The 13,521-nt window shown below is 42.4% G+C and overlaps 1 protein-coding gene across 6 annotated transcripts in view; it reads left to right on the top strand.

Annotated features, from left to right (window-relative positions):
- The window catches only part of ptprua (protein tyrosine phosphatase receptor type Ua), a 125,027-nt gene that overhangs the window by 74,577 nt on the left and 36,929 nt on the right, over positions 1-13,521 (top strand). For 4 of the 6 annotated variants that reach the window (XM_078268138.1, XM_078268133.1, XM_078268135.1 and 1 more), the window contains 3 exons: positions 1,910-1,986; positions 8,236-8,272; positions 13,373-13,470. In XM_078268138.1, coding sequence (XP_078124264.1) covers positions 1,910-1,986; positions 8,236-8,272; positions 13,373-13,470 — 212 coding nt within the window. Of the gene's footprint in view, positions 1-1,909; positions 1,987-4,791; positions 4,810-8,235; positions 8,273-13,372; positions 13,471-13,521 lie in introns of all 6 variants that reach the window. The other 2 variants (XM_078268137.1, XM_078268136.1) reach the window with 1 other exon arrangement.

Raw genomic sequence — 13,521 nt, 5'->3', positions numbered from 1 at the left:
ATGGGTCGTGGCTGGGTCTTCCAGCATGACATCATAACAACTACCTGAAACACACAGCCAGGGCAACTAAGGAGTGGCTCCGTAAGAAGCATCTCAAGGTCCTGGAGTGGCCTAGCCAGTCTCCAGACCTGAACCCAATAGAACATCTTTGGAGGGAGCTGAAAGTCTGTATTGCCCAGCGACAGCCCCGAAACCTGAAGGATCTGGAGAAGGTCTGTATGGAGGAGTTGGCCAAAATCCCTGCTGCAGTGTGTGCAAACCTGGTCAAGAACTACAGGAAACGTATGATCTCGTTTGTAATTGAACAAAGGTTTCTGTACCAAATATTAAGTTCTGCTTTTCTGATGTATCAAATACTTATGTCATGCAATAAAATGCAAATTAATTACTTAAAAATCATACAATGTGATTTTCTGGATTTTTGTTAATCCGTCACACACAGTTGAAGAGTACCTATGATAAAAATTACAGACCTCTACATGCTTTGTAAGTGGGAAAACCTGCAAAATCAGTAGTGTATCAAATACTTGTTCTCCCCACTGTAGATGCAAATTGCTTTCTCAGGAAAAAAGCATTTTTAAATTGAGACAGCTTAATGTCGACGTCATCTTAGTTTCAGTGTTCTTTCAGAGTCTTGGTGAAAAAGCCTTGGAAATAACATTCAGACACAAAGTCCCAGATGAACTAAAGTCGTCAGGTGTGATAGCAGCTGTATATTAGGCAGGTGTCCTCACAGCTTTTGCAGACTGACCCTTAAAGGATCATTCTGTATTATTAACATCTGGGTTCTACTTACATAAGCCATCCTTTCTTTTGGTTGTTTTCACTCACCAAAGATGAGTTCTAAGTAGTGACGTTTATAGATTATAAAACTATGGAAAAGAGAGCAGTGTTATAAGATCAGTACTGAGTATCAGCAGATAAACCCTGAGTTTAGGTATCAGAATCAATATGAGTAGAGAAAAATTGGATCAGTGCATCCGTGTCCCAAGGATTACTTTGGTGAGGACAATGTCATTTTTATTGTTAGAAACAGTCAAAACTGTTCTAATTAGGGTTGTCAATCCATTAAAATATTTAACCAGTATTATTGGCATGGTTGGCATTGTCCATAGTGAACTCGCAATTATTCGCAAATTATTATTTTTTTTTTTTATCTCTTCTAAAAGGTACTTTAAAAGGGATATTTTAGTTTTTTTAGTTTAAGTTGTAATGCTCCTATCAACATGGAGGGGACAAATATGCTTGCGATTCAAATTATTTCAAGCACACCCTCGTCCTCTACGATGTTAATCGGCCTGCAAGCTGTAACCACCCATTTAGCTATCGCTGTTGTTGCTTGTAGAGTTGTCCAGGCCTCTATGTTGCAAACTATCCAGCGTGGCCTGCCTCCCTCATTGAGACTCGACATACTCTGGAGGTAACTCAGTTCAGATCAACAGTACATGCAAATGACTTTAGTGTTGTGGAGAGAACCATCTGGAAGGGCTTTGAAACTGAATTTGCCATTCAAAAGACCCTTTTTCTTATCCATTTCTGCTCAAGGAGCTTCGTTTCAGCTAGCCATCCATAACGTTACTGCTGGATCGCTTCCTGATTTCCCAAACTACGAGGCTCAAATCACAGAGCATGTGTGCGGTAATCGCGCGTCAAATACATTTGTGGCGTTAAAAGGAATTTGCGTTAACTCGTTATTATTGCGTTCATTTTGACAGCTCTAGTTCTAATGAACCGCAATCATCCTTTAAGTTGATGAGGAATGTAGAGCTGAAATGGGGCATCCATTGAGACAGACAACCTAATAGATCTGCTGTTGTATTAATAAAAGCCAATAAATTGACTGATTGAGTAGATGTGTCTTGTAATTACCCAATCAGTGAACCCTAAATCCTTTTTATGTGCGTTTCAGATGATCGCCATAGAGTGAAGCTCCACTCTCTGCTTGCAGACCCAAGCTCTGATTATGTCAATGCCAACTACATAGATGTAAGTCTCCTTCAGTTTTATGTTCCCTCCTCCTCCGCCTCCAACTCCCTCATTTCTGTCTTTGCTGATCCAACAGCTCCGCCTAAAGAGCTTGTACTGGTCATCTTCTATTGTTGTTGTTGACCCAGTGCTTGACCAGAAGACATTTACACATGCTGTCGGAGGTTGTGTGTGCTGTTCTGTTACTCACACTGAACTGTCATTTAGTAACTACACCCACAACACATAGCATTGTATCTATTTGTTCTAGTACATGCAGGCTTTGAGGCGAGATCTTTTTCACAGCGACTCCAGAGATCCCACAAGAGCCCATAAGCTCGGAGCAGCATCCTCATGACTCAGCCAAATGCTTTTGCAAGGCGACATGGCACCGCAATTGGACTCAATGTAACACAGCTGATCCTTTCATCTACTTTCAGATATTTTGATCTTACCTACAGTTCAGCTCTCAGGGATTGGAGTGTCTCAGGGAGCCTCTCCAATCCCAGCAGCGGTACTCGCTCCTGCCAGATCCTATCTCGGCAGCTTTGCATTAGATGGACCAAAACTATCTGAAGGACGGCCACTTTTTCCTCCAGCACACGGCGGCAAGGGTCTAAGATCTTCCACTCACTCATTATGGATGGGTCACTTGAGGGTGACTGTGAAAAGCTCTCAACAGTCTTGCCTCCGTTTTTTGGCTCTGCCTACTGCAGCACTCGTTTTAGGGTTTTCCATGTGTTGTTATGGTCTCTGCATGCTGTATTACGTGCTTTGTTTCTACTATTGTTTGCTGAACAAAAGGGAATGTAAAGTGGACAGAAAGGGCCCGATCAGTAGTGGATGCCTGGCTCAGCGTATGTGGGTGGCATTGGTTAAAGCAGAACGTCAAAGCTCACAGCGTGCTGCGCGTGGCCACTTCATCCCCTTTAGTGCTTTGTGAGGGCTCCATTAGGACCAACGCTCCAAGGACCTTTGTGTCATTAACTGTGCTGTCTACATGTCATGCCAAGACCCCTGGCTCAGAACACTGCAGTGAAATGATTCCAAATGATTCATTGAAGACGCCAAGGTTGGAATTAATGGAACATTGCTTTTTTTTTTCTTTTTTTTTTTTAAAGGTTAAACTTAAAAGTTCCAGCGCTCCCTTCTCTCATTCAAATGCAGGTTTATATAATTGTTCTTTGGCATGGGTAGCAAGACTTGACATTTTTGTGTCAAATCTAAAGATGTTTTTTTTGTTGCTGTCTATTGCTGACAGGTGTAACACAAAGTGACACCATCACCATACTCAGTTCTTCACTGTCAGGAAGTCTTTTCTTCTGCCTGTCATACTTGCGTTGGAATCAGCAGTAATTAGTTTGGAATACGATAAAATAAGTATGAGCATGGGAAGTAATGGCTGAGCAGACAAATCTAAAACTTCATTTCTTTGGATGGCAGACAAATTAAAACTCTCCCGCATGAAAGTTTGACGCTCTACACACCCGTCCACCATTCCGACGTCCACACCCTCTCATAAAGTGCACACTACCAATATGGATGGGAATCCTAGGAATACTGGGCCGGTCAACTTCTGCAGAACACACTGCAACACAACTTTTGAAGAAAGCAATTAAGGGCGCTTTCACACCTGCCTGGTTTAGTTCGGTTGAATCGCACTAGAGTTCGTTTGTCCCGCTGGTGCGGTTCGTCAGGGCAGGTGAGAACGCGGCATCAGCACTCGGGTGCATACCAAAAGCGGACCAAACAAGCGTACCGAGACTTGCTTGAAGAGGTGGTCTCGGTACGCTTTCAATCAAACTCTGGAGCGGTTCGTGATGAGAACGTGATCCGTACTTGAACCGCACCAACTATACATACTCCGCAAGTCTGAGCTAATCTCTCCTGTAGTCAGGTGTGTTTAGCAATCTGCGATGAGGCAGAGCAGCAAACTGTAGCAGCTTGCAGTGTTTCTCTCACAAACATAGACTGCGGTCAAGCTCGCCGTCCGTCAGTCGCATCTCCGTGGTCAAACCAGCCGCTGCTAAAATTGGAGACAGACGCCGACACAGCAGCGCAAAGTCTCGGTGACCAGAGCAGACGTAGTAACGTCTCTCGCGAAACAATGTCTGATTATTTTAATGAAATGAGCTGGTTTAACTATGAAGATGCAAGAAATATGCACTAGTCCAGAACACAGGACCTTCTTCCTGTATTTACTTTCTTGCTCCTGCCCCCAGACACATCCGACATCCGAGGAGTGGACGTTCTTGCGTGATTTGTAATGGCGCATTTTGGTACGCTTGGATTTTTCCAGGTGTGAAATCAAACCAAACCAAACCGAGGGCAAATCGCTCCAAGTTTACTAACTCACCAACTGATTCGGACCAAAGCAAACAAACTACAGGTGTTAAATGACATTATGTATTTCCTGAGGCATAATCACTACCAGACCCTCTTGCTAAAGTGTTCTCTCAGTTATTAAGGACTTTTAACTATTAACTAACTCTGTGTCATCGCTGGCTTCAGATCAAAAAACTTTTCTCTCTCTGCCTCTTTACTAAAATCATAAATAAATATGTGGTATGCAAAAGGGGAGTAGGATTCAGAGGAAATTAATTGTTTAAAACAAAAGTGGCCCTTTGCATAGAAACATGGGAATTGGAGTCTTTTGAACATTATTCTCTCCACAGGTCCTCAAGGCAAGCAGCTCTCTAACCATTTCATTACCCTCTTTTCCTGGTCTTCAATCGCAATAACTAGGTCTTGTTTCCTCCCCTACTTTCTTTCTTTCTATCTCTCTATTTTCCACCCCCCCGTTTTCAACCTTTTGGCATCTCTTAGATTCGGATAAACAGGGAAGTAAGTATCTTGCTTCTCTTCTCTTTCCGCCTTTTCTCCCTATTCACGCTGCCCCCTCTCGCTGTCCTTGCCAGCCGTCCATGGCTTCCCTCCAACAGCTTCCTTTTCCACTCTAAGCTGCTGAGCCTGTCCGCCATCACTTTTCCACTGTGGAAATTCATTCCAAACTGAGTGTAGCAGTGTCCTCCTTCATCCATAGTCACATGCTCACCTGGGGTTCTTACTCAACATCAGGCTGTCCTATTCCTTCCTCTTTCTTTGTGTTTGAATTTTAAACTCCGGTCGATTTATGAGGACTACGGTTAACTGCTCCTCAGATCTCTGCAGGGTAAATTGAGACAGCTAGCTAGACTATCTGTCCAATCTGAGTTTTATATTGCTGGACTAAAACTACTTTTGAACGTACACGTTCCACAAAACCAGTTCCTTCCTGAGGCTATTTTACAGCGGCTCCGTGCAGAGCTTAGTGCCACCCGTGACGATTGTGATTGGTTTAAAGAAATGCCAATAAACCAGAGCATGTTTTTTTTCCCGTCCCAGAATGCTGTGTGGACTAGCCAGACCCTCCTCCGCAGCGCTGTGGAGGAAGGTCTGGCAAAGCGAGACTATCTATCAGTTAGCAAGTTAAAATGATTAACTACCAGTTAGCAGGTTAAAAAGATTAACTACCAGTTAGCAAGTTTATAAGATTAACTTCCAGTTAGCAAGTTAGATAGCATGTTAACCATCAGTTAGCAAGTTATAAAGAGTGTTAACTGCCAATTAGCAGGTTAAAGTGCTTGTTGCCTTCCAAATAGCAAGTTATAAAGATTATTTGCCAGTTAGCAAGTTAGATAGCTTGTTACCTTCTACCGTGCAAATTATGAATAGGGTTGGGTATCGTTTGGGTTTTTTCCGATACCGGTGCTAAAACGATACTTTTAAAATGGTGCCGGTGCCTGAACCGATACTTTCAAAAAGATTAAAAAAATATATGTACTGAAAAAAGGAGCACAGAACGACAGTCGGCAACATTTAAGAACGGCTTGTTTATTGCTAAGGCCATACTTAGCATCAAAATTAAATGATTGATTAATAAAGTAATAACTTATAACAATTACTTATTTCACCAGTAAATTGCTGGTAAACGACAAAAACAACCAATAGATGGAAAAATGGTATTTTACAATAACTTTGAACGCACCACAAGGCTGGCCAGTTTCAAGTGATTGTTGTTTTTCCGACAATGGCAGCTGTAGACTACGTTTCTGTGTTGGAACCCTCTACAGTGAAATACAGTCACACCGCCTTAGCTGTAAGCATTTTTACCGTTCTCTTAATACATCCATGGTTTAATCCAGCTGCTAGCTAACGGTAAGCTAATGTTACCTGCTGCCAAGTGTATTATGTTAACAAGAGTCACATGCAGCGATGTTTTGGTTGCCTCTAACGTCTGTTTCGGAGCATCCGAGGGCAGCGCTGGCATTTCAGTAGCACCGAAATGAGGCACCGAAATCCGCGTTACTATTCGGTCCGGTAGATAACGGTTGTTAAGGCATCATTGCCATATTAGCACCGGATGTCGGTACCCAACCCTAGTTATGAGGATTGTTGCTGTGAACATATTAAAAGTAAGAGTCCTAATTTAAAATATCATAATGCTTCTTAACAGATATCAAGTTGATTTTGTGGCAGATTCTGCTCGAGATGGCTTTTGCTCCACCCACTCAAATAACTCCACAGGAAAGGAATTGCAATTTTGGGCAACAAAGAAAGAAAGCAATAATTTCTTGGTCACTCAGAATCCAAAAACACACAAACTATGGTATTGTGTATTTTTAAACTGTTGTAAGATTTGGCAAAATACTTTATATTCTTGACCTCAACTTGTTGTTCACCCACAAGCGATGACACTCTATTTCTCATTTCATTTTTAATGCAGCTTAATTTCCAATGCAGGTTGAAGTCAGTTGAATTTGTTGACACAGTTTGGCTATGAAAGAAACCCTAGGTGTTGCATATCCCTGAGCCTGTTCATTTATTTATTCTGTTTTCTTGTATTCTTAAAACTTTCTTTAATGTTCCCCATTGCTCTCAGGGAGGATTTCTATTAACATGTGTTTCAGTAGGATTCCTTCAAGTGATTCTGAGATGCATGATAAATATGAGCACTGATTTCCATTTTGCTTGCATACACCAAGGTCAGATTTCCACTAATTTGTCACAGGTTGTAGTTGGAGTGAGCCAAATACAGTATATCGAAGCAAAGCAAATTTAAAGTTGTTTTTCGTCTTTTCGATAGTATTGATAGGCTTCCCACGTCCCATATGACTTTGCATGTTTTTTTTTGTTTTTTTTCAATCCATTGTGAATTCATAATGTTTGATGTTTTTCTGTTTGCTTGCTGTTGGAAAATGTGGTTGCCAAGGTGACCGACAGGATGGAAACAGGTTGGCTCAGGCAAACTCAGCAACAGAGGCTCATGGGAATGAGGGTCGCTACACTCTTTCATAGCGATGGCCATCCATCTCAACTTCCTTCTGTGGCATGACTGTTTTGGAATGTAATTTCTGTGCCTGCATGGCTGAATATTGTGTGTATCAGTGTTTGTGTGTGTGTGTGTGTGTGTGTGTGTGTGTGTGTGTGTGTGTTTTGTTGGGGGTAAGGGGGGCATCTGTACAGTATTTGTACAAATGTTTACCCTATACAGTTGGAATCACTTTACCCATGACTTGTGAGAGGGTACACTAATCTTAATTCTTGGGATCAATCATGCTTGGCTGTTTTTCATTCAGCACACAGGGTTTGCTTGGTGGAAGGCCATGGCGCCACTAATAGCCTTCCAAACCGTGCACAATGTATCATAACTGCACTAATGCCAAGCTGAGCAGAGAGGAGACGGCCGGATCACTCAGCGTCACTGAGGTAGAATTACTCCCAGAGCTGAAGATCCCTCACTTGTCAATCTAGATTTGATCAGCAGCCCTGGCTGCATGCAAAGCACCGCACGCCGGGCAGACTTTGAAACGCAGCTCCCTCCCTCTGCGTGGAATGACCTGGCTCAAAGAGAGACAAGGAATTAATGCCGTTTCTTTCTGCATTATAATTTAAGTGGGATCCTTTTTCCCAAATTTAGAGCCAAAACAGTGCAAAGACTACGGCCGGGTCAAAAATGCCTACATATTTTAAGCCCAGCGTCATCAGCCGATTGCCTGGCGCAGACTAGTTTTCACAGCCGCCGAAATACATCTTCAGTCAAAAGCAGAGCAGACATTTAGCAGAGCCACAAGATGAATAAGAGATGCTGAAAATGGAGAACGAGAACGGATGGGAAATGAAAGTTAGAAGCCCCTGAGTCTCACTTCACCATATGCTCCTGTAATTATTAACCCTCTCCCATCTCCCTTTTCTTTCTTTTTCCCCTTTCTCACTCTCTCCGTCTCACAGGGTTACCAGCGATCAAATCACTTCATCGCCACTCAAGGTGAGTGTCAAATACCCAGCAGCAGTGGTTGACTGCTAATGTTGACGATATTCAAATGGCTGTACTGAATTATTAATGTGTAAACAACAAGGAACCTGTGTTGCCTCATGCTCACATCTGGGGTTTCCACCATAAAGCACCACTTTCCATCCGCCCGTGAGAACCACCCTCACACCAGTCGACTGTAACTGTCAGTCAACCTGCACTGTAACACTACTGACTGTCGCTCTCTGTGAAGTTCACCTTTTGTGTCTCTCCTCCCCGCCATCTGCATGTGTGGTGCACCATCTCTCTGATGTCAGTTTGATACATTATATAGGCTGCTTTCCACAAGCAGGACACACACACACACTCACACTCTTACTTATTCTCACCCGGCTCTGATCCTATTTATTCAGTGAATATGTTTTTCACTTCGTAATCCTCCTCTGATTTCTTTCCATCATTCACTTTGGTCTCAGTTCTCCCGCTTCACAAAAGTAACCTCTGAAGATTTCTCTCTCTTTCACATTTTGCTCACAAAGTCTTTCTGCATACAAGAGTGCAGGCAGAGGTGGGAAGGGTGCCACAGTGTGTGAGTACTGAGTTATGCCCGACCTAAAGTTACTGACTTAAAGAATCAGACAGAACGGTTAAAGTTAACAAAGACAACAATCATTTTATCGACTTTATTCTCTTATAAAACATTACCATACACAAACTACAGAAGCATATACAGTACAATGCACAAAGACAAAGAGTGGACACTAGGTTTATATGTTCAATTCAATTTTATTTCTATTGTCAAATCATTACAGACTTTATCTCTGGACACTTTACAGAGGTAAAGAGGAAATCTTTTTAAAGGGACAGAAACCTGTACACACAAAACTGTAAAATAGCATGATGTTCTGCATAAAACTATAAAGTTAATATACTATAGTCCCTTGTTTTCCTGTCCTGTCAAAGTCAATGACAACAATGGATAATGCTGTTACTTACAGTATGCTAGTCGACAGAGTTAAGTGGAAGACCTCACATCGTTTCACACGTGAAAAAAACTCATGTGGATTCTTAAATTCTAGCATCATCGGGTAAGTTTCAAATCTTGCTGTATACACATCGTACTGTATATTGCCTGCAGAGGGGGTGTAGCGTGGCACATCTGTGTCAGGATGTGTTCGGGCACAGAATTGAGTGTAGTTCACCCTTGTTTTGGGAGCACTCAGAGCCCAACACAGAATCACTGTAGTTACACACGTAAAACGGGAGAAAATAGAATAAAAATACTCTTCATGTCATGTTATAATAGGGTTTCTATTCTGTCAGACACACACGCGAAACCCCTCCTGTGTAGACATGCTGTCACACTATGTGTGCCTAAGAGCGACCCAAAGCGTATTTTTACTCTTCAAGTCTATTTTCTTTGGTTTTACGTGCATAACTGCACTCGGTACTTTGCCTGAATGCATCCTGTGTAAACACTGCGCTGAAGCAGGATATGTACACATGGATGGTAGAGTGCGGATCGGGCCGCATTTTTCTGTCCGAGCCCGGCCCACGTCTGACAGAGCAGTAACCGAACCCGACCCGAGCCCGACAGGCATTAAGATATTTATGTCTGAGCCCGACCCGAGCCCGACACAGTTAAAATCTCATTTTTTTTCTCATACTAATGATACGTTTCTTTGTGTGGAAAGCCCGCTTTTATTAAGCAACTGTAGGAAGGCATTCAAATGGCATCAGATGAGCATAAGCGCACACAGGGTAACAAGCGCACGTTAACACAGGCGCACACCTACATAATAAGCTGTTTTAAATTTAAAATGTTCAATGCCTTATCGCGCTGATGTGACCGAGCCCGACCCGAACCCGAACATCATTACTAAATATCTGTCCGAACCCGGCCCGGCCCGTCGGGTTCAGGTATCCATCCTCTAATGGATGGAGACAGTGTTTCTGCAAGTTAAGTGTTGTTGTCTCCAGAGGCATTTCTTATATAGTATAGTCCGTATATAAATAAGCCCACAAAGGTTAGTTATCAAACCCAGTCACCAACAGACAAACACATTGACTGCATTTCTATTTATTTTAGAGTTCAATGAATAGTTATAATGTAATATCAAAGTTCTTCAGCGCCTTTCATACAAGAAATACGGCACAAAGTGATTTACAATAAGGGACAATAGATATTGAATGAACATAAAAACAGGGATTGAATGCCATCAAGATAAGATAAAAAATAAGATGAAATAGAATGCTTAACATGAGATGGAAAAGAAAACCCCACTGAATAACAATGCTAAAAATTAAGTTAAAATCAGCACCCATATTTGCTGCATGCACATACATTAATAAACACTGCAGCAACATTCAAATGTCTCATCTTTTCTGTTCAGTGGTGGAGATTTGAGTTTTTGTAAGACGAAAACCCAGGAAGCATTTTGCCTCGATTGCACTCTCTACCAATCAGCGCATAGGTCTCTGAGGCTACAAATAAACAACAGAACCTACTTTTTCCGGCGGACACAGACTCACCACCAGTCTTCATTACACCGAAATAAGCATTTTTCAGCTACCTCCAAACGTCTTCCCTAGGGCGTATAACCTCACTGTCGGTCTTATCTGTGACGGGCACAACCCCAAGTTGCCCCGAAGAAACCCACTGTCTCGGTGGAGCTGTGGGCGTTAACAAACACACCACAGTCTTATTATCTCAGATCTCTTGGCCATATTTTAATGAATGATCCAGTTACAGGATAAAGTCAATATTTTGGTGGTTAAGCTTTAAGGTTTGGGACAAAATAAATTTCAATTTCTGGCCCTGAGATTAAAAAAAAATGTCTAAGAGCCAGGGTGAAAACATAAACCAAAGTACAGTTTGTTATAGCTGCCATAATAATTGCAATCCGTTACTTTCACTCTAATGAATCACACATGTAGAGTGTCCACACATGCACTGACGTCCCCACCCACACACCATACAGTACATCCACTGACTGCATCATGCATGCATGCTCACACTCACACTCTGTATGCACCCAACAACACAACTCTGCATACACTGGTGCCGAGCCCCGGGAGGTCGCCTGTCACGGGAGGTTCAGGTTGATTTGTTGTATCTTAGATGAGTCTTAAGGCGGCTGTGCTTGTGCAGCAGGCAGCAGGTGCTCTGGGCTAACTCGCTATTATGTCCAGAGATGAGGGAGCGAAGGAGGAGGCAGGCGAGGGGGAGGCAGACGGAGGAGGAGAAATGCCAAGCGCACTCTAAAAAAGCCTGAGTCCAAAGCAGCGGCATGTTGTGCTACGCATACAGATTGACCCAGCCACATCATCCGTCTCTCAGCGGACTGCCCCGTCCCTCTGGCGATGCATTAGTGGGCTTCTCTTGCCGAAAAATTAACATCTCATTTCACTAATACATATAGAAGCTAACACAGTGATTGCTGACAGGGGAGTGAGCTGTGAATAACCCCCCCCATCCCCCCAGAGTTAACTACAGTAAAGACCAGTATCTGGCTGTTATGATTGAAAAGGCTCCCTGTTTTTTATCAGGCATGTTGTTTCTCCTCCTTCTCTTTATTGTTTTTCGCAGGTTTTGCGTGTTTGCCCTTGGGCATGTAGTCAAAGCTTACCTTTGGATTCATCTTGTTAAGACAACTGTGGAAGAAAAAGCAGTGAAAACAAGCACTACTGTGTTTCTCATGTTTGAGGTCTATGTGTTGCTTTCTTTATCTTTTTTTTTACTCAAATTTAGGGATATTGCTTCTTTGTTTTTGAAATTCTCTTTTTATTGAGTTATAACAAGGTACAAACAAACAAAAGAAACAAAAAATGTAATCCTTCTCATAGGGCTTACTAGCCTTATCTATCCAAGCCTTTTGTAAAAATACAATTGTAGCAAATGGTAGTAAACCTGAGTTACAATAGATAATACAGAAACAAATAAATTAAATAAAAAATGGAAAACCCAGGACCAGAATGTTGGGGTGTGCCTTCATGGTACTGAAATTACTTTACAAAAGATAAAGGGCCCTATTTTAAAGATCTAAGCGCACGGCAGTTGTGACATCACAACCGTACGGAAGTCCTGACGTCTCGTTCAAAGGCGCAGTGTCTGAATACATCTGTTTTACCATCAGAACAGACATGGAAATCTAACTTTTTACAATATGGGACCTTTTAAGGATAAGGCTGGTGTCACTTTCTTATTTATTTTCAAAAAATCCACTGAAAGATGCATGGTAAAATGTAACAGCTGGCTGGGAGATCACAGCTTATAACACATTTTGAGTCCAGGCTCAGATTGAAGTGAAGTGACAGAGTAAATATTATTAAGACGGGAGTGTAATTGCAATTGAACGAAGCCATCAATACAAGTAGCACATTGCCAGAATGATTAACGCAGACTTGTTTTTGTGTTGAGGTTGTGTTGTACAGATGAACCTGAAATAAATAAATTATATAATACAAACAGAAAAAAAGTATATATGATAAAGAGTAAAAGAGATTTACTACTCTGCTAGCACGTATGAGAGATGATAAGGTGCAACCGTCTCTTAAAAGAGTCATCCAGGTCAGTTACAAGAGACAAGATAATATTCCTATTAAACAGCGTGCGTGGGTGGAAATGAATAGACATCTTGTTCACTAAAAGCGCTGCGTAGAGTGTTTGGCAGAGGAGGCGGGATGAAGGAGGGCCTTGTGATATTATCACCGCCGTGGTGTAATGGAATCAATGAAAGTGTCATCTTCTCCAGGGCCTGTGATTTGTGTCTGCCACCGGTGTTCACGAAAGGCAACACAGGAGCTTGTTTGCACAATGGCGGAGGATTTGTGGGTGTATTGAAATGACATTTTTCTTTAGAATTAGGAGAACACGGAGCAGGGCAATAGTTCATGAATGACACATTGTTATTCTATTCCCTGGCATGGATTACACAGCCTCTACATTGATGGTTATTGCTGCTATTTTCTCTGACTTATGGCTCATCTCTCCGCCCTTCTCATCCTCCTCTCTCTTCCTACACCTTTTCTCCTCGCTTGTTTTTTTTCCCCTCTCTCTCTCCCTCTCTCCCACTTCTCCACCTATACCTCCACTGTGTATCTCCCACTCTGTAGGCCCCAAGCAGGAGATGATCTATGACTTCTGGCGGATGGTCTGGCAGGAGAACTGCTTCAGTATTGTCATGATCACTAAGCTGGTGGAAGTGGGCAGGGTAGGTTTCCCTTCTCTTTGTCCTGTGACCTCTCCTCCAGCCAGCTGTGAA

This window comes from Sander vitreus, chromosome 14 (genome assembly GCF_031162955.1).
Source record: "Sander vitreus isolate 19-12246 chromosome 14, sanVit1, whole genome shotgun sequence".
Taxonomy (NCBI): domain Eukaryota; kingdom Metazoa; phylum Chordata; class Actinopteri; order Perciformes; family Percidae; genus Sander; species Sander vitreus.
Note: the sequence above shows the minus strand (reverse complement) of the source record. Positions and strands in the feature narration are given on the sequence as shown.